We start from the raw sequence: 19,594 nt of genomic DNA on the forward strand, positions 1-19,594 counted from the left end.
GTTTTTCTCTAGGAGACGGCATTCACTTGAACCTTGGTCCTGTGGTGGTCGGCACTCACCTCTTTCCCCGGCTGTGGTATGTCCCTCGGCATCGTCGCATCTAATAGGTGAATGGCCTGCATTAGACGTGATGACGTCATTGGTCCTAAGCCACCGGAGCTCATGGGAGAAGAGGCTGCAGAGGCCAGTCTAGCATGATCAGGTGAATATATTTATGTATATGAGCCCTTTCACCAAATGAGCAATTAACCCTTGCGCTGTGGGGGCAGCCCCACTGAAAGGGTTAACTTTGTTGATTCCTGGAGTTCTGCTTTAAAGGGGGATGAAGGGCTAAGACCCTGGAACTGAAATGGTTAATAAGTAATTTTAATCTTTGCTAAAGGAATCATTTGTCTGAAAAATACACATGTGACAGTGTAATAATGTAGATAATATTGTACTGATGTTTCCGGGTACATGAAATGCCCGTGGTTTTGGATATTATCAGCTGATTAGCATAATTTAAACAGACCTGCAAAAAGATTCTTCTAATGAAGAGTGATCACAAATTCCAGCTCTACAGATCAGTGATGTTTGTCTATGAAAGCACTTTCATAGAAATTATCTTTCCCTCATTACCTGATGTGTCAAAGGGTATGTAAACCCCAACAATGAACTTCTCTTATTTGCTCTCCTTTGGTCTGTTAATTATACCATTAATAGTGTTTTGTTATATCTAATTCAATTTAATAGGCAAAAAAACTACCTGTTCACCCTGCCAGAAATCTAGGGAGCTCCTATCTTCTTGTGCATTCTACCGATGACTTATCTCTATTACCAAGTAGTAATACATGTTCTCTCTGTGAACTATAGAAGATACCCCCCATGTTATGGAGAAGGGGGTAGTGGTGTTGTGATGTCCTGTCCTATAGTAACAATGCTGCTCCTCCAAATATATAGTAAATCCTTCCCTAGATTAACAATGCTGCTCCTCCAAATATACAGTAAGTCCTCAAACAGAAATTATATATCAGGAAGCGCCAAAGGTAATCGTACATAGTCTCTTATGCAGAGCTAATATTTAGGCATCTATGCAGGAGGCAGCCCCAATGCAGTCAGGGAGACTGAGGACACTGAAAAACAAGACAAGAGAGGGGCGCCTTTTCCTAGTGCAGATCAGTTTTATTCAACAATTAGATAAAGATAAATAAGTAGACAGGTACTCACAAAAGTGGGAATTCACGAGCATTTAGAACAGAGCAGAGACTGAACCGAAAAAAAAAACTGATCTGCACTAGGAAAAGGCGCCCCTCTCTTGTCTTGTTATACAGTATGTCCTGTCCTAGAGTAACAATGCTGCTCCTCCAAATATACAATAAGTCCTGTGCTAGAGTAACAATGCTGCTCCTCCAAATATACAGTAAGTCCTGTCCTAGAGTAACAATGCTGCTCCTCCAAATATACATTAAGTCCTGTCCTAGAGTAACAATGCTGCTCCTCCAAATATGAAATCCTGTCCTAGAGTAACAATGCTGCTCCTCCAAATATGAAATCCTGTCCTAGAGTAACAATGCTGCTCCTCCAAATCTACAGTACAGTATGCACCTGGCCAGATAACCAGGGGTAAATAAAGGACAAAAAGTTTTAAATAAAGAAAATGAAGGCAGCCACCACATGTAAGAACTGGTAAGCTGCAATGTATAACATTTCTGTTCTTAGGTTTAGATACACTTTAGCTTACATTTTGCACATTTTTTCAGAATGCTCTTACCACTGTTGAAGAGCACTCTGTCATATTTCCTATCTTATCCTATGCTATTCTGTATCTTATATAGTAATTAGGAGAGACCTATGGGGTAACCTTTTTATCCCATAGTTCTCTATGGGGTGACAGGAGGACATATACTCCTCCCGTGACCCAAAACTCAGTATATAGCGGGCGACTGAGAATGCCGCAGCCGGGATAGATCCTGACAATACTGTCAAGATCCACCCAGCTGGCTGATTGACAATGGGCTCTGCCTATCTAGAGGCAGAGCCATCTGTACCCGCCCCCTCCCCGACTGTTCCTCCAGTCAGCGCTGGAGGATCAGAGCGGGGAGGGGGGGGAAACCTGCAGGGAGTGATGACTGACAGTCACCGCACTCTGCAGGGAGATGATCAGGAAGTGAGCGAGGGACGGTATCTGGTTAAGCACTTCCCGATCAAAAGAGCCGACCTGTGACAGTTTCATTGTCACACGTCGGCTCTAACTATGAGGATGAGTGGAAATCACTCACCTCGTAGTACTCCTTTAAGGCAGATTGTCACTTTAGGTTCTAACTGGGTAGGTTCTGCCTTGGCTTCCTAGTCAATCTTGGCTTGGAGCTAAGGCTTGGAGCTAATCTGATTAACTGCAGATTCTGACTACCAATCGATTCACTCATATTTAGATTATAATCTATAAGCTCAGCCCTAACTGGTTCTCTTCATGGGTTTGTCCTGCCCAACCTGATACTTCTTGCACGTGCTTCTCCTTGGGCTTGGGCCTCCAGTTCATTCATGTGTTCTTGTGGACATAATATGATAATAAATATGTGATCAAAATGAGGGACTTTCAGAGACTGCACTCTGTTACAGGAAATATGAAAAGGCCCCATTTAGATTTTGCATCTATGGCTTTTTGTTATTCCTATTTAAAATATTTACCAACGATGGTGCTCACCAAAGTCCACTGGCGCCGTTTCCAAGAGCCACAACCAGTCAATCGATCTCTGCAGTAGACTGGTTACATCTTCTCGGTGTCTTCAGCAGTCTTCAACATTTAACGCTTTAGTTGATTGCAGCACGCAAGGTTAGTGGGCCTTCTATCAGCTGTATTCCCTTCTGCTATAAGCTTATGGTCACTTTGGCAACCATGAGCTTATAGCACAGGGGTGCCCATTAGGTAGATCGTGATCTACCAGTAGCTCTCAAAGCTGATGCTGGTAGATCACAAAGGGTGTGAATGGTGGCCCCTTTATTCCATTTTGGTATATTTATTTAGCTGTGCACACATGATTACCTATTAGCCTGAGTCTGCTGAGCCAAGCTCCCTGACACCTTTCTGGTGGATACTGGTGGTTTAAGTGCTATGTATTACATCAAACAATATTAGTTTACACAGCCTGTTGCACTGCACTGTTTGCAAAATACAGCAAGGTGAGCCAGGAGAGAGAGTGGAGAGAGACAGACAGGAGAGAGCACAAGGAGAGACAGCCAGGGGAGAGAGCAAGGAGAGACAGCCAAGAGAGCAAAGAGAGACAGCCAGGAGAGAAAACAAGGAATGACAGGCAGGAGTGAGAGGAGAGACAGCCAGGAGGATGAGCCAGGAGAGTCAGCCAGGAGAGAGAGCAAGGAGAGACAGCGAGGAGAGACAGCCAGGAGAGAGAGAGCGAGGGAGGTTTTTTTTTTTCGTTGGTAGATCTCATGTAGCTCGCCATTTGAAAAGTAGATCTTAACACAAAAATTGTGGGCACCCCTGTTATAGCAGAAGGGTCCCCTAGACTCTTTTGATTAAGGAATAGCTATCATCAGCTGCTGACGATCATATTTTACCACCAGAGCCCTTTAGACATTTAAGAAATCAGCATGTGATTAAACATGCCACCAACCACTCAAAGCCTAAATATCAGTGGTGGTTGGAGTTGACCTTCAAGAATGTGTGCTTTTTTTTACTATAAATCATAAATCTTACATGTGCTAAACCTGCCGAGAATATGTTGAGCAGATTTAATGAGGATTTCCCATCTCATGCAGTAGATCAACATATTTGTTCATACATGCAAAAAAAATGCAAAAACAAATAGTTCTATGCGGATATCACACACAGTAAATAGTTACTCTTTGTAATGCTGTATCCAAGAGGGAAAGAATGCAGAACAATGTCATCACTGACACAATTACAGCTCACTTGTAATTTAGTGGTCCACTAAAAGTAAATGGCCATATCCAGTCTAAAGAGTAATGTTGTCACATTCGCAAACATCTTTGACAAGAGGTATTTCGTTTCACAAAGACATTTGCATTAACTCGCTGAATGCAGTTCTTTAGTGTATGTAATCGGCCATGGCAGGATATTGGTTCCCTGTAGCTTCTTCAGGAAACATTCTCAATATAGGGTCATTAATTTACTAACCAGATTGCCTATAAGGAATATTATATAATTATGATCCTTTTAAAAGAAAACTTGAGTGGTAATTAACACTTTGTGTATAATTATGTTTATTATTTGTATAAAATCTTTGTTTTTCAAATTAACTTTTAATAGAAAGCACTATGTGGTTCAGTGTATGTAGTGCATTCTGGGCTATCTAATTATAATGCCCAGCTCTAGCTCTGCCCTTGTTCACTGTTCCTGCAGATCTAGACAACACTATCTGTACTTGGGGAGGGGTCACTCCTCTGAGTCATTTAGCTGATTCATTTAGCTGTGTTTGTAACCTACAGGTCAGCTACTTATGTGTGTACCTCATAATGGCAAAAACAAACAAACAGCTATGTGAATCTTCTGAATACCAGAAATGTTTATGCAGGAGTTTATATTTACATTACGAAAAACTATATTTAACATTTTTATTTTCTAACCTTGTACGTATTACATAAATAAAGGAAATATATGCATTCCGTGTAACAATATGTCTTTGCACTATTTGTATGTAAAGTGAAGTTTGGTGCTGGTGCTGGTTGGGCATGCAGGCATAGTAGAAGTACTGGACAACTGTTTTATTCACACATTCAGTACATAAACACACATGCTTGTATTACTCTAAGGCGCATGCTCATATGCTTGGAAAATTTTAGTTGAACGTTTCTAGTGCTGGCCTTACATGAGGGGAACAATACATTTTGTCTGAAAAAAATTGCTATAACTGATTGGCAGGTGGAGTCACATGTTACTTCTAGAAATAACGATAATCACCCAGACTCGCTGAAACTGGCCAATTCAAACCTGTCTTATCCTCATACATCCATAGGTTTTCTTTAGGGTGTCTATATTATTTTGTGTCCATCTCCATCTGGCCTGCAGTGTAGCTTGATAACATTTTGTGCCAGCCAAGTCAAAAGGACCTGTCCCACTGACTTGTGTCGGGTTTTGTGGACGCATACAGGATCCATTCCGGCGGCTTATGAATACGAACCTACGGACCTGCAATTGAGTTGAGCGTAGGGGGGCGTACGGCCGCGTAGCCCCATAGAGAAGGACGGGGGCTGCGTACTAATCACACACAGCTCCTGTCCTTCCCGGCAGCTGTTTGGTACGGCCCTGCACGCAACACGGACCTGTACGTGCCGGCCAATTCGTGTGTGAATGGGGCCTAAAAGACTATGGCCTGGATGGGATTGGGCTGGCTGATGTTTACTGTGATGCAGCTAACCCACCACAAGAGGCCAATTTATTGCACCTGTGCAGCAGGCTTGGAGAGAATGGTGATTCGGCAATGTACATTTTTATATGTTAGTAGATTAAAAGCTTAGAAAACATATATAAATATACACATATTTTCAGACAGATGGTAGGCCTGGGATGAAATTTAGAGCCTGTGAGCCAATAGCCTGAGTCAATCCAAATACAAAATTCTTATGCTTGACTGGAGTGTACCTTTTAAGAATAAAACTGTAAGGATTATGTCATATTCTAAGTAACACAAGCGTCATTAATTTACCCATAGCTAAAGTATTCTTTATTAACATTTGGATGGCACTTGTAGAATCTAAACTCAGGAAGTGAACAGTCGTGACTCATATGATTCAGCAGCTCATTAACTTGTGGACACATGTTTTTCTTATAAGCGAAACTGTATATATCCCTTTCAGATTTACTTATTTTAGAAGTGTTGATGCGGTATGACTGAGACAATGTAGGCATTGTCTCAGTCATTGTCCCTGAGCATCCTTCCACCTTTAAATTTGGTAAAGCTTACCTCCAGAGAAGGCATGTGAGGACACCGAGGGACAGTCTACAAGTTGAAGCCTAGGGTGAAAAGGTGCGTGAAAACCGCTTGGGCAGCGGGGATCAGGTAAGTAAATGTCCTTTACACAATACCTCTAGACATAAAATTGCAGTTAACCCTTACAGCTCTGGGGTAGCCTCACTGCAAGGGTAGTTTTTTCCCCAGGAGATAGGCTTTAACTGGCACTCCTCTCATACTTTCCAAAATCACCACAAACCTATTAATTACAGATATCTGCAAAACACTGCTATCAACATTTGGAGGATTCAGTCACCATTACTTTAAAACCAAGTTTTAAATAAAAATGAATAAATAAGTCGCCCAGCATAAAAAAAACAGCTTTCACAAGGCTTGCATTATAGTTTATTTTCCTATATTTTGCATGCTTCTCAGTCACCTTGCTTTGCCTTTGATTTGCTTATACTCGGAAGGCAGCCAAATGAATAACCATGCCGAAGTGAAGTGAGCCGAACAGCGTTTGGCTATTTACTTCAGCCCTGTACGGCTGACTTCAGCCGTATATCGGCTCCCTTAGGGAACATGTTTGACGCAGCTGATCCAACATCTGGATCGGCTGAGCCGAACCTCCAGCAGTTCACTCGCTGCCGTTCACCCCTATTCTCATAGGGGCCGAATGGCAGTGAGTGAATAGCCGAATGCTGCCAAACGGTATTCTGTTCGGTTATTCTGCTCGCTACCTCCAAGGTAGCGAGCAGAATGAAAAAGATGTAAACAAAAGAAGAAAAAAAAAACCTGTGGGGTCCCCCTCCCGATCCGTTAGAAGGGACTACCCAGTTTAAAAAAACAGTGGGTCCCCCCAAAACATATACCAGGCCCTTTAGGTCTGGTAAAATTTTTAAGGAGGAGCACCACCCCAAAAACGTGGGGAACAAATGTGGGGTCCCCCCTAAAATTCCCAACCAGACCCTTAATCCGGGCAGCAGCCTGGAAGGGCAGGAAAGCGCCCCCCCATCCCTGCCGTACCAGGCCACATACCCTCAGCACTGGGAGAGTGCTTTTCCAGTGTCCCCCTGGAAAAGTGCTTTGTCCCCTTGGTGACAGGGACAAGGGCCTCTTCCCCACAAGCCCTGACTCATTGGGTTTGGGGGTCTGTGGGCAGGGGGGCTTATTTGCATTGGGGCACCCCCAAGTACCCCTTACTTCTACCCCTACTAATTCACTTAAGGGTTAAAATAAATTGTAAATAAACAGACCAGACTTTTGTAAAAAAAAAAAAATTCTAAAAAATGAATCCAAAGGTCAATCACAACGCCTAGCGGTTTCCACAACGACGACGACTCGACATAGACATTTTTTTTAAATACGATGCCCGCCGACCCATCCCCACCTGACGAACTGCTGCTGCAGAATGACCTGTTTAACAGATGCCGGCATAAAGTAAACAAATGGATGGAGCTAGCCATGACATCACCGCTGACTCCGCCTATTTGTTTCGATTTGGCCGGCATTTGTCATATGGGTCTTCTGAGGTCCCGGCCAAATCAAAACAAATAGGCCCAGCCAGCAGTGATGTAATGGCCAGCTGCGCCCATTTGTTTACTTTTTGCCGGCATCTGTCAAACAGGTCATTCTGCGGCGGCAGTTCGTCGGGTGCAAATGGTTCGGCGTGATGTCATGGACGGCTGGCTCCGCCCATTTGTTATCATAGAATGACAGGCTACTGTACTCTAATTACCTGAGGATGGTAGCCTGTCATTGCATGATACCAACTAGGTATGATGTCACCGCTAGCTCCACCTATTTTTTAACATTTGCGGAGAGAATGGTCTGCTTCTGCCACGTTTTTACCGCAATTTTGCCGCATTCCTTTTTTTTTAACTTAAAATAGGCTTTCATGTGCAGTCCAGTTCTGTGCATTTTTTACATGTGTTCAATGCGTTTTACGCGTTCCGGTGCATTCCCAACCAGAAAAAATAAGACATGCAGTATTTTTTCAGTCTGGAATGGAAAGCACTGCAAAGGTGTCAACTGTAGCCCAGAAATCACATAGGGATACATTATGATGCGTTTTTGGTCCAGGAACTAGACAGAATCTGGACATCATGAGAACAAGCCCTTTGATAGGACAGACAATGTTCACATTTTGTCAGCAACTGATAATGAGGGACTGCCAGCACAGTAAAGAGTTAGAGTAAACAAAACTTCCCACAACCCCCTCCTTAACATTACATGGGGGGAACAGAAGCAGCAATGTTTAAATAAAACAAAACTCTACATATTACTGTTTCAGTACATAGTTTTAATACTAGAGAAGCATATCACCTTTACTCCTTTTATGTCCATTCCTCTGTCAGATGATGTCGCCTAACTAATCAGTCAGAGCACACAAGATCACCACATGGCCACAGGGGAGGAACAAGGCTGCCTCTTGGGAAAAGGAACAAAGAGTTGGGAAAATGTCACCACCAAGAGTAGTATCAGGATGTAACAAGTTTATTTAATTCAGTGACTGGCTATTTTTAAGATACCCAAAGACATCAGACTAATGTCAACCAGTCACTCAGTTCCATCTAATACATTCTAAGGGCTTGTTCACACGACGTCCGGATTCTGTCCTGATCAGATCCGTTCGCTCCTGCACTAAAAATGCATCCCAATGTATCCCTATGTGTTTTATGGGCTACAGTTCTCACGTGCGCAGTCCGTTCAGGTCACGACATGAAAAATACTGCATGTCACATTTTGTCCAGTCCGGAAATGCACGTACGTGTCAAAAACGCAACGAAAACGCGTCAAAAATGGACTGCACTGCAGCTAAGCAAAAAAAAAAGTGAGCTCGCAAATCCTCATATTAACTCCAAAACTGACCCTTGGAGTCCCTGAGCCTCAAGATCGGGTGTGCTCAATAACGATGTCTCCTGCTAGCTCGTTCTCTGCAGATTGCTGTAGCCAGCACCAACACCATGCCTGCAAACATGTGATACATGTCTGATCACCAACTTTTTTTTTTTGACTTTAATAGATTTTTTTTATTTTAAGATTACATAACAAACATTTTACATCAACAATTACATATTAAAATGATCACCAGCTTTACATACACAAAGGGAAGTGGTTGTTACGAGAGGGAGGAAGTGACCTCAGAGAAAGAATCTGCATACTGACAGTCCCATGGCTTAAAAAAAAAGAACTGTCAGCGTCCGGACCGCGGTAAAAACGCGTAAAAAACGCACTGCATGCGGAGCACCGCATCTGCAGATCCGGACCAGATCAGGACCGGAAAATCATGTGAACAAGCCCTAATACATTCCAGCGGTAAAACCTACTGAGCTGAATTTTCCCAGCTGATAGATAGTTGTTGCTCTATTATAACATTGCCAGTTGGGGCGTCTGCCTAGCAAAAACAAGCGTGCATGCCTATGTGTGCCTGTCAGATGGCTTCAACATTATTCAGATATGTGAGGAAATATTTGGAGTAGTACTTAGGGTGGTCATAGACAAGAAGTTATCTGCTCATCTATGGATGACTGAGCTCTGGGGCTTTAGAAGAGCGAAGGATAAGATCCAGTTTGCAGTTTGATCTTCCATTGAGTAGCACAATTTCCCTTGACAATAGTGAGCACTTTTCACTATAAGAGAAACTCATTATTTCCCTCTAAATAAAAATTTTGCAATTGTAAGTAATTCTCAAAATTGAGGGCATTGCGTACAGACTAAAAAAAATGTCATGAAACATCTGCAAATAAAATGGAACCTTTACCAAGTTAATGTATTGCATCTTATGAGTACGTATTGTTGGATCTGGTTTCTACTGGATAAAGTTTATTGTTATGCATGGAGGATTTGTTTAGGGTGTGGTGGCATAAAGTTGACCTAAGAATCCTGCCTTGCATGTAATCCTTTAATAACCTTACTGTCCAGTGATTGTGGTCTTTGCATAGGAATACCCTCTGGGCAGAAGAGCATCTACTCCCATCTCTAGTTTCTCTGAAACCTTAGTTTCTATAGGGTACGTGCTGTTTCCCAATTTATTACATTTGTAAATTGGTCTGCCCTCTGCCTCAGTGACATAGGAAGTCAAAAACAGCTGTACAGTGTATTCCCACTCCATGCTCATCTCTGTCCAGTCATCAGCACTGTCCTTGATTCAATTAATCACTGCTGTTGCAAGACCCAGCTGTATGGGACAGTGCCAGTTCAGTCCAGTCAGTTTAACTTCATGGGTCCAGGGAATTATATATTCATGTATTTCCATCTCATAAATCTATTATTAACTAGTGGCATTTTTTAGACTTGATAATAGACACTTGGTACCGCATAACCCCTTGACTTTCTTCTCCATGGCAGCGTACAGATTTGTACAGATTACATGTTAAAACTGTATCAAACACTTGCTGAGGGTATGGAGATCATTTAACTTATAGAGAAAAACTAATAAAATACTGACTTTGACCATTTTATGATCTTCTAAGTAGAAAAATTCAATAATTTTTTTTTTTGTGGTTGCTATGGTTTGAGGGCTCATCAATTCCCTTTACAGCAAGCTCATTACTTCCAAAATATAGTAAACCATGTTAATCAATAAAGGTAATTTCACACCCATATCATATGAATGTATTATGGTGTTATGTGTGAGTATCTGAGAAAAAGACCGTAGAGAGGGCTGAAATATTGCTTGTAGATGAAAGAGTTCTCTAATGTAAGTAGTGTGCCATTGATCTCCAATATTTAGTGGTCTAGGCTGTGTGCACCAAGATGGAGCTACTAAACGGTAAAAAGCACTGTTGTGTTGTTGTGGTCTTTCTGTGTGCATGGGCATGTACAACCGGTTGTTTTGTATATATATATTAAAAAAAGCTAGAGTTTTGCTTGAATTCCTTGCATACATTCTCTGCTACAGATGCTTTATTTCTGCAGACTGGACATAAATCTTATCCATAACACAGAAAGTACATAGCTCTATTCACTGATTTGTATTCAGAGCTAAAAATAGTGACGGAAGCCAAAATCCTAAGGCCCCCTTTCACATAGGCGGACTGTCAGTTTTTCAGGCGGATCGGATCCGAAGCGCAATGCAGCTCTATGGGTATCCAGATGTAAACAGATATGTATCTGTTTACATCTGACTACATACGAGTCAGCTCTTTAAAAAAAACATAAAGGGGAGAAGGTATGCGTGCTTCTAAATTTTTTCAGACCTAAACATGACTGATCAGAAGTAATTGGATGGAAATGACTATATGTCTATTTACATCCAATTGCCCATAGACCTAACACAGGTCCGTTCAGTTGTGTTTTCCGCCATCAGAAGTAATTGGATGTAAATGCACATATGTCTATTTACTTCCAATTGCCCATAGACCTAACACAGGTCCGTTCAGTTGTTTTTTTCCGCCATCGCAAGAGGGAGGGAAGAAAACTGGATTCTGATGTCATTGAAGGGACATCTGTTCCGTACTGCTCCGATCAGCAGGGGATCTGTGCACAGATTCCCTGCTGATCGGAGAGGACGGCCACCCATGTCAAAGGGCTCTTTAGCAAAATGTTAATTGTGGGGGTTGATTTAAACTAAATTTATTTAATTTTATTTAAATTTAAACTAAGTTTATCTTCACTAAAGAAAAATAAGCTTTGCACTTTGCAAGGAAATTTTCCCTTGGCTTAGTGAACGAGGTGAAGCTCTGCTGACTTCCATCATCCAATCATGTACAAGCCAAAATACTGTTTTGTTTTTTAAATTTCCCTTGCACGTGACTGGGTATTCGGAGCGATCACACTGCGGGGGGCGTGGCTCCGGTGCCATTAACTTCAATGCACTGCCACGCCCCATCCTGCCCCTGAACGCAGGGAGCTGTCTGGCTTGCGTTACAGAAGCCAAACGCTCTGGAATGCAGACTTTGTGGTGTGAATCGGCCCTTAGTAAATCAATCCCTTTGACTTTTTGAATAACCTACTGTATATGATCTGATAGGGGATGGTAATATAAAAATGGGGATCTGCTGATACAAGATCCTAAACTATCACTAGCAGAACACCCTCTAAAGGTCCCTTTCAGACAGGTGGTCTGATCAGGTCTGCCCGTCAGTTTGTCTGGCAGACCTGATTGGATACCCAATGTAAGTCCATGGGCTGCCGGGTCTAAATGGGCGTGTGTTTGTTTACATCCGATTACCTCCGGCTCCGGAGGTAACCGTTTTGCTGGGCCTGATCGTGCCGGATTGGGGGTAATCTTGTGTAAACGGACCACTCTTTTCAGACTGCTCCTGATTGGACAGCCTAAACCTCCTGTATTGACTTGTATTGTATGGCCCCTTTCACACTGTCTGATCAGGAGGGGATCCGTGCATGGAGCGGTACGGATCGGATGTCACTGCTGCGATATCCGTGTGCGTCCAGTTTTTTTCTCTATCTTGCATTAGACCCCATGTCAGTCTATGGGGAATCGGATGTAAATCAGATTACCCCCGATGCAGCACGATCAGGTCCGACAAAACAGAACACTGCTCCGTTTGTTTTTCCAGACCTGGCAGGAACCGTGGCAACCGGATGTAAACGCACACCCGCCCATATAGGTCCGGCTGCCCATAGACTTATATTGGGTATCTGATCAGGTCCAAAAGAAAAACTGACAGGCCGACCTGTCTGAAAGGAGCCTTACTGTACTGTCTCCCTTTACATTGTAAAGCACTGTGCTAACTGTGTGTGCAAAATATATCCTGTATTATATTTAATGATCATACAGGATGATCATTTTCACCCATCAGCAATACTGCCTGGACTAGGACGGGTTAAACTCATGCCTTTCCCGTAAAAAGGTCATTGTGCAACTTTACCCTGGGCTGTGTATTGACAGTGCATGGTCACAGGATGAGCTAATGTCCTTTATTATCCCTTCCCTTGGTGGTCAGTATATTTGTACCTCACACTTGGACACCCCGTAATAAAACATTGTAATATGAAACATTTCCTGTATTTACAACATCCAAGAGCATTGGAGGTCACATGTTTATATTCCAGCCCAAAATATTTAGTGCAGTTGATCTAAAAGTGACGTTTTACCGGTCTGAGAGGAACTGTTCAGACGGATAATGTTTACAGATCAGAAAGGAAGAGACACATAGATGTCACAGCCACCTGCCCAGGAGGGGGGCTGCCATTCATGGAGGATTCCTGGGTGGCTGGGAATATGTGCTTTACACTTGTCTTTTAAACTCTGGCTGCTTAGTCAGCCCTGAGGTATGTCATTAGAATATGTGCATTTGTGAAGATTAAACATGCCTGACAGGACTTTGCTTCAGCACTGTGTACTTTTACATTACTCACTGCCTGCCATTGGCCCCAGGAGTCATGTGACCCTCTTGGAATCCTGAATTGTATCTACTGGCACTCCTCTTGTACTTGACGACTTTCCCTTTCCAGCTCTCTAGTATTATCAACTCCTGTTCATTATAACAACTGGAATCTGGGAGGAAGAGTAGAGCAGCAGAGGGGGAAATAAAAAAAAGAAAAGGATATAGCTTTTTTTAAATTTCAGATCCATAATGTGGGTCCAGGAGCTCCCGAGCCCAGCGGCAGGCTGTAAGCGATTAAATTCCATGTCACCTGAAAGCCAGGAGTACTATGCGTGCTTTGACAAGAAGAGGAGACCTACCTATAAGATGAGCAGGATTCAAGCCAGGCAGCAACTGTTGGCCAAGATTCAACGAGGTGAGCCACTTCAAGGTTTTCCTGGCTTTTCTTTAGTAACAAATATTTACTGATATGGATTTCAGCACTTCCATGTTGTTACAGCAGTGACAGTTTGTCCTAAGTATGTACCGGTTGTATCGGTTCAGCTATCACAGCAGGTTTTTTATTTTGCTATTAATGTATTTTAGTCCTTGGAATCTCTTCCAGGATTTTAGTAGGCATGCCCTATATTTCAATCTTACAAACATGCCTTGCTCCTAGTGAAAAGGGTAGACTGAGTTTTTTTGATGATGGCCAGGCGGCCAAATTTTGGATGGTCACTGAACGTTAAATGCACGTGACAGAATCCTTTTTCTGAGCAGAGCTTTTTGTCAAAATTCCTCAATATGTTGATAAAAGATAACGTTATTGGGGTCTGATGCATTCTTTGGAGAAGAGAGTAAGCACAAAAGTTCAGCTGTTGCCAATGGCAACCTAATCAGAATTTATGTTTAATATTTCCATGAAGTGAAAGGAGAAAACTGGTTGGTTGCAAATGGCAGTATTTGTCTTTCTCAGTTTCCGTACTTCAGTAGTACATTGGCACCTGTATGATACACGGAATAGACAAGGTGCATATGATCGGGGTTGTCTGCATCATATAGGAATTTTCTATGTATGAGCAATATTAAGGGGGTCGGATATAAGGGTTCTTGCAGCAGTGATCAGACCCTTTTACATGACTAGAATATTTTAATACATCATTTTTGCATGTCTGGTGTGATACACATTTCCAGCCTACCTCTGCTATGTTAAGAGCAATCAATAGGAAATCTTCTAAGTGTTTACAATACATATTTATTTTCTATTATACTGATAGCAATTCGGTATAATTTTTACATTTCTACTTAGTTTACATTGTGCTTGGCGTAGCACACGTTGTCTACAGCTGCCATACTACTTTTTTTTTGCAAATACTGATATTTCATTTTAAATTTTTGTTTTTTTGAAAAGTTGGAGATTTCAGTCATTTACCGAAATATTTATCTTAATGGGGTTGTCAGCAGCATGGATGATGTTGATGTGGATGTCAATCCTTGATGTTTAAAAACTTTAGTCTCCTGCAGAATCAGCTGGTTCCCTGAGCACTGGCCCTGATATCCTGTATCCCTTCCCTTGCAGGATCCTATGGAATCACCCTTGTGTGTGGTAGTAAGCTCTGTGTGTCTCCACAAACACACAGGCACAGCAGGGAAAGCCACTAACCTCCCCCCTGTTCCTAACCTCCCCCCTGTTCCTAACCTCCCCCCTGTTCCTAACCTCCCCCCTGTTCCTACCTCAGGGCTGACTAAGCAGCCAGAGTTTAAAAGACAAGTGTAACCTCCCCCCTGTTCCTTTCCTCCCTCCTTTCTTCTTCCATAGTAGAAGGTAGAGCTTCTGCAGTCTGCTCTGTGCCTGTGATGTTGTACTAGACAGGAAGTTCAGGGAAGCTTGATAGAGACTTCTTTTCCTGCAGGAGAAGTAAGACCCCAGGACTGGATGAGCACGAGATGCTGAAAAAACTGATGGGTGAATCAGCTAACCTCTAAAGGTGGCCATACACCTTACAATTATCGTTCAATTTTTTTTGTCCCGTCCACGCATCCTCGTTCAATTTCCGCTCAAATACCCCATCATGCACAGACCAATGTAGATTTCGATAATTGTTCATCAGCAAAACTAACTGGCCGAATTTCGTCGATCGACAGAACCGATGTTCTTTTGCGCATGTGCTGTGTTCATGTTGTAATTTTTGTTGTGCGAAAACGACACTAATTCATCCAACAGTTTTCTAGTCTGCCCGTTCAACCACATTCGGCCTTTTGTACAGTAATTGCGATCGTGCAATTCCCATCAACTGGCCGATTATCGTACGAAAAACAGATCTCATTCATTTTTCGAACAATAGCTGTAAGGTGTATGGGCACTTTAAAGCTGAAGAATCAATGTTGGGTGGATTTGCTCTTTAATCCTTTAATATTGCTGTTAGTAGTTGATGTTGGATGAAAGTCAAAGATTGTCACGTTGATGTTGTTTTCCATCTCTATTGTAATGTTCCTCCTATTGTTGCCAAATCTAGTTCAGCGGGTTGAACCCTATTAAACAACATGCCTAAAGGAGGTGTGTGTATTACACAGATAATAATAGGTAAGGCATGCGCCCCTGGCATGTACTATAGGTCTGAAAGAAAATGCACAGGGCTATTATTTTAGGTTGCTGTGTCCTAGGAGGAGGGAAAGTTACATACTTTTCCTATAAAGTTAAAACCCTTATAGTTTTTTAAACCTTATTATGTACTTCACAGCAATTTAACCAGTGAGATCAAACAAAACCGATATTTCAGTGTTTGGTGGATGATGAAGCTATAACCCATCTGAGTTCTTCTATCTCTGGGGGCCTCTCTTCATGAGATATCTGTTTTTAAACCCCTGGGCCTGCAAACCTGCTGTGGCTATTATAAAGGTGTAAAACTAAACAATAAAAGGTGATCAGCGCCAGTAAGTGTAATGTGGAAATATGAGCTACCAAGCACTAAGGATATAACTAAATATCTGTAAAATGTGAAAAAACAATATTGTTCCGAGCTAATAATCATACATATCTAATAAATTAATTTGCGTTTGTTTTTTCCTTGGGACTTTTTTTGCCTATATTGCTTTTTTGTATGTGTGTAGATATTTCTTATGCCTCATTTGTTTGAAGGCTCATATATGTGACTCATTTATATATGTTTTAATTTATTAGATATGTATGATTATTAGCTCGGCACAATGTTATTATAAAGGTGTCCCACTCTCACTGGTTGGGATGGGATTTGGTATAGGAAATGCAACAAGAGAATCTGGAAAATGCAAAGGAGGTCAGAAACACCCAAAATTCCCACTAGGATAGGAAGAGGAATTACGTGGAGATTTTGTTATTGGTTTATCCAAGATATATAGGAAGCCAGACCACCAGACTCCACTTATTGCTAAATATCACTTTTGGGTGGTCTCCAGTGATCCAGCTGAGTTTCTGAAAAAGCTATTTTATTTCGTCCCAGACAAGCCTAGTCCATTGCATTCCCCATTATCTCCTGAACTGTTTATAAAATGTTTTTCCACTCCAGTCACTGATCTTAAAAGTTATTCATTTGCCAAACTAACAGAATATAACATTTTTCTAAGGATTTGATTCAGTTTTGAATTGTCACATTAAAACAGAATGGATTGTAGTGAGAAGTTAGCCAAAACTGAAAAACAGGGAGATTTGGCTAACTCTTTATTCAGGCAATCGGGTATGGTACTGTTGTAGGAAGGTAATAGCAGCCAGAACCCTGATTTCTTGAAGACCTTGGATCAAACAGTTTTATCCTATAAGCCATGCTGCTTTATATGTGACTAAAGCCTAGAGTTTTTTGGTTAACAAATGCCTTGCAGCCAGCACTACCTCCGAGGAATGAGCAGGCTTTGCCACGTGTGGCTTTTTTTCCAAATAATGTTTGCTTATGGAGGCCTTGATGGACCCTGGGAGAGAGGACCGTGATATACAGACTTGCCTGTGATAGAGAAAAGAGTCTTAAAAGGTGGCTTTGGATTTAAGTTCTTTTATCTATTATATCTGTTATTTTGCTCTGCGGCAAAATATATACTGCAAGTAGTTTTATGCCTGTGGTGAATACTGCAATAGAGTGGCTCTGTTAGGTTGTTTACATAAGATGAACTATTTAAGAACTCCTTGACTTTGACTGACGCATTAATCTTTCTTGGGGAAAGAATTGACCAACCAGGTTAGATTTTTCAATCTGAACACTATTGTTTTCTCCTTAAATAAGCCAGCTCTAGTGCCTAATGAATGTGTCTAATGAATACTCTCCTCTGACATAAACATAAACATGCACATGTCTCTTTTTATGAAAAGATCCCACATACACTATGTAAAATCTTTAGGTGATTAAGTGATTATGAATGCACATCCATCCAACATTTAACGCCTTTAAGTAGTTTATGGACTTCCCTGGTAGTTCTCAACTCCCCAGCCATTGCATGTTTTCATGGACAGATGAGTCAAATACTTGCTCTCCCCACTGGCCACTGTGGTTCCTCCTGCTGGCTTTTATGTCCTGAGGTGAGGTACGAGCTGGCAGGAGGAACCACAGCAGCTATAGGGGAAGCAAGTGTTCTATACACCTGGAAATATAGAATACTTTTAGTGGCCCTGTAGCTGAGAAGCAGAGGTTTTTCAATACATTGTCTGCCGGAAAGATAAGAATATAAATGCTTCCAGTTGTGGTAACAGGTTCACTTTAAGCCAAGGTTACATTGAAAAGATTCATAAACCTCAGAACTTCATACACATTACTTATGTAAAAGACTTACATAAGTATATCACAAAAATGTTTGTAAAAGTTCCATATGTCTCAATTCTGAGACTTTTGACCTTTTCTTTGCATTTGTTAAAAAGCCAAGTTCGGTTTCTGGGTTAGTCATTCTAGGATATGGACGAGGCTTACCAAGGTTGCTGTCTTTCTGCACTTTATGTCAATGGAATAACTGCACAGGAAGTTTACAGTGTTTAAAAAAAGTCTTCCCGGTATAACACATTTATCTCTGGAATGTGCCATGTATACTCGTAAATGTATTAAAATGGAAATTTGGCTTACGGCCCTGTATGATCATTATTTTTTATTGTAGACAGCAAAAAATTGATGTACCGTGCTAGCCAGGAATGCCTCCTCTCAGGTAGTGAAGCAAAAAGTATTGGCAAAGTGTAAACTTTAATTGCCCAGCGGAAAATATTAAAACATACAAGCTTTCAGAACTCTGGGATCATTTTGACAGATAAAAGGTGTAGCTGAGCATATTGACAGATAAAAGATTTAGCTGTAATATATACAGGACATATGAAGGTGTTGTATACAGAAAGCTGCTAGCAAGTATAAAGTGTAGGCGCCTAGAGGTGCCTGCATGTACCTGCACCATTCCTGGTAGTGATGGAGCTTGCTGCTCCCTCCTGCCTCACACACATTCATGTTAACCAACAAGACAGCCCAGCCAATATTGTGATGGGCCAGTAGGAATGGGTGGGGCTAGGGACAGGATCCAACCTTACCCAGAAGTGTCAGAGCTTTGCCAATTCAGAACAGCCCAGCATTTTGCCCTTACAGAAGTACTTCTTGTAACAAACATATGCCTTATTTGTGTTGAATAACTTCCAATCCAATGGGGGGGTACTGAAATCACAGCAGATGGTGCTGCTGGATCAGATAAACAAAACAGTAAGTCACCAGCAATCCAAAGGTTTTCCAAGGTTCATTTAACATACGGGAACCCCATTCCTGCAACTTTACTTGTATATGTTTCAAGTGATCTCAAAACACAATGCTGCAGTTATTGACTGTACCAGCAGTGCCATATGCTGGAGAAATCTGGCATTACAGCATGACCATGAAATGCAATAGTTCTGTGTAACACATATGTTACGTCACTGATTCCAGATTACCAGGAAAATTAAGCAGAGGCAAAATGAGGGTGCCATTTTTCCTTGAGAGGAGGTTGAGGTGGGCTAGGACTTCTTCATGTTACTGTTACTGCATAGATGGGACCCAATTAAATAGGAGAGTTGCATTATTTTTGGAAATTGTTATGAACGTTGAGGGAATTGAATTGGTTGAGTAGAGAGTAGACACTGAAAGCACTTAAAATCGTACATACTTTATTAACTGATACTTTATCAACTTTATCAACAGAAAGATAATCGACAACATATTTGTGATATTGGCACAGACTGCAGACAGCAGGTCATACCTCTCAAAAGGAAAGGGTAGAACCTTTTTTTCCCTATAGCAGAAAAGAAAATCATGTCAGAGACCTAGAGGTGTCTACACTTACCTACTGCAGCCTCCAGGCCGTGCCGTATGCAAGAATTTTGGGCAATTCTGATGGTGCCAAGGCTCAATACTTCCTGATACAGACAGAGCTTGCTTGCCCTCTCCC

General features: G+C 41.7%; 1 protein-coding gene across 2 annotated transcripts in view; it reads left to right on the top strand.

Moving 5' to 3' along the window:
* Nucleotides 1-19,594, top strand: part of STARD13 (StAR related lipid transfer domain containing 13) — a 164,031-nt gene that overhangs the window by 27,362 nt on the left and 117,075 nt on the right. The window contains exon 1 of one of the 2 annotated variants that reach the window (XM_018554330.1): nucleotides 13,437-13,619. The exons of the other annotated variant lie outside the window; for it this stretch is intronic. Coding sequence (XP_018409832.1) covers nucleotides 13,454-13,619 — 166 coding nt within the window. The 5' untranslated portion in view covers nucleotides 13,437-13,453. Of the gene's footprint in view, nucleotides 1-13,436; nucleotides 13,620-19,594 lie in introns of those variants that run through there. 2 annotated transcript variants of the gene reach the window in all.

The sequence above is a fragment of the Nanorana parkeri genome, unplaced genomic scaffold (genome assembly GCF_000935625.1).
Source record: "Nanorana parkeri isolate BGI_ZX_2015 unplaced genomic scaffold, ASM93562v1 scaffold8, whole genome shotgun sequence".
Taxonomy (NCBI): Eukaryota; Metazoa; Chordata; class Amphibia; order Anura; family Dicroglossidae; genus Nanorana; species Nanorana parkeri.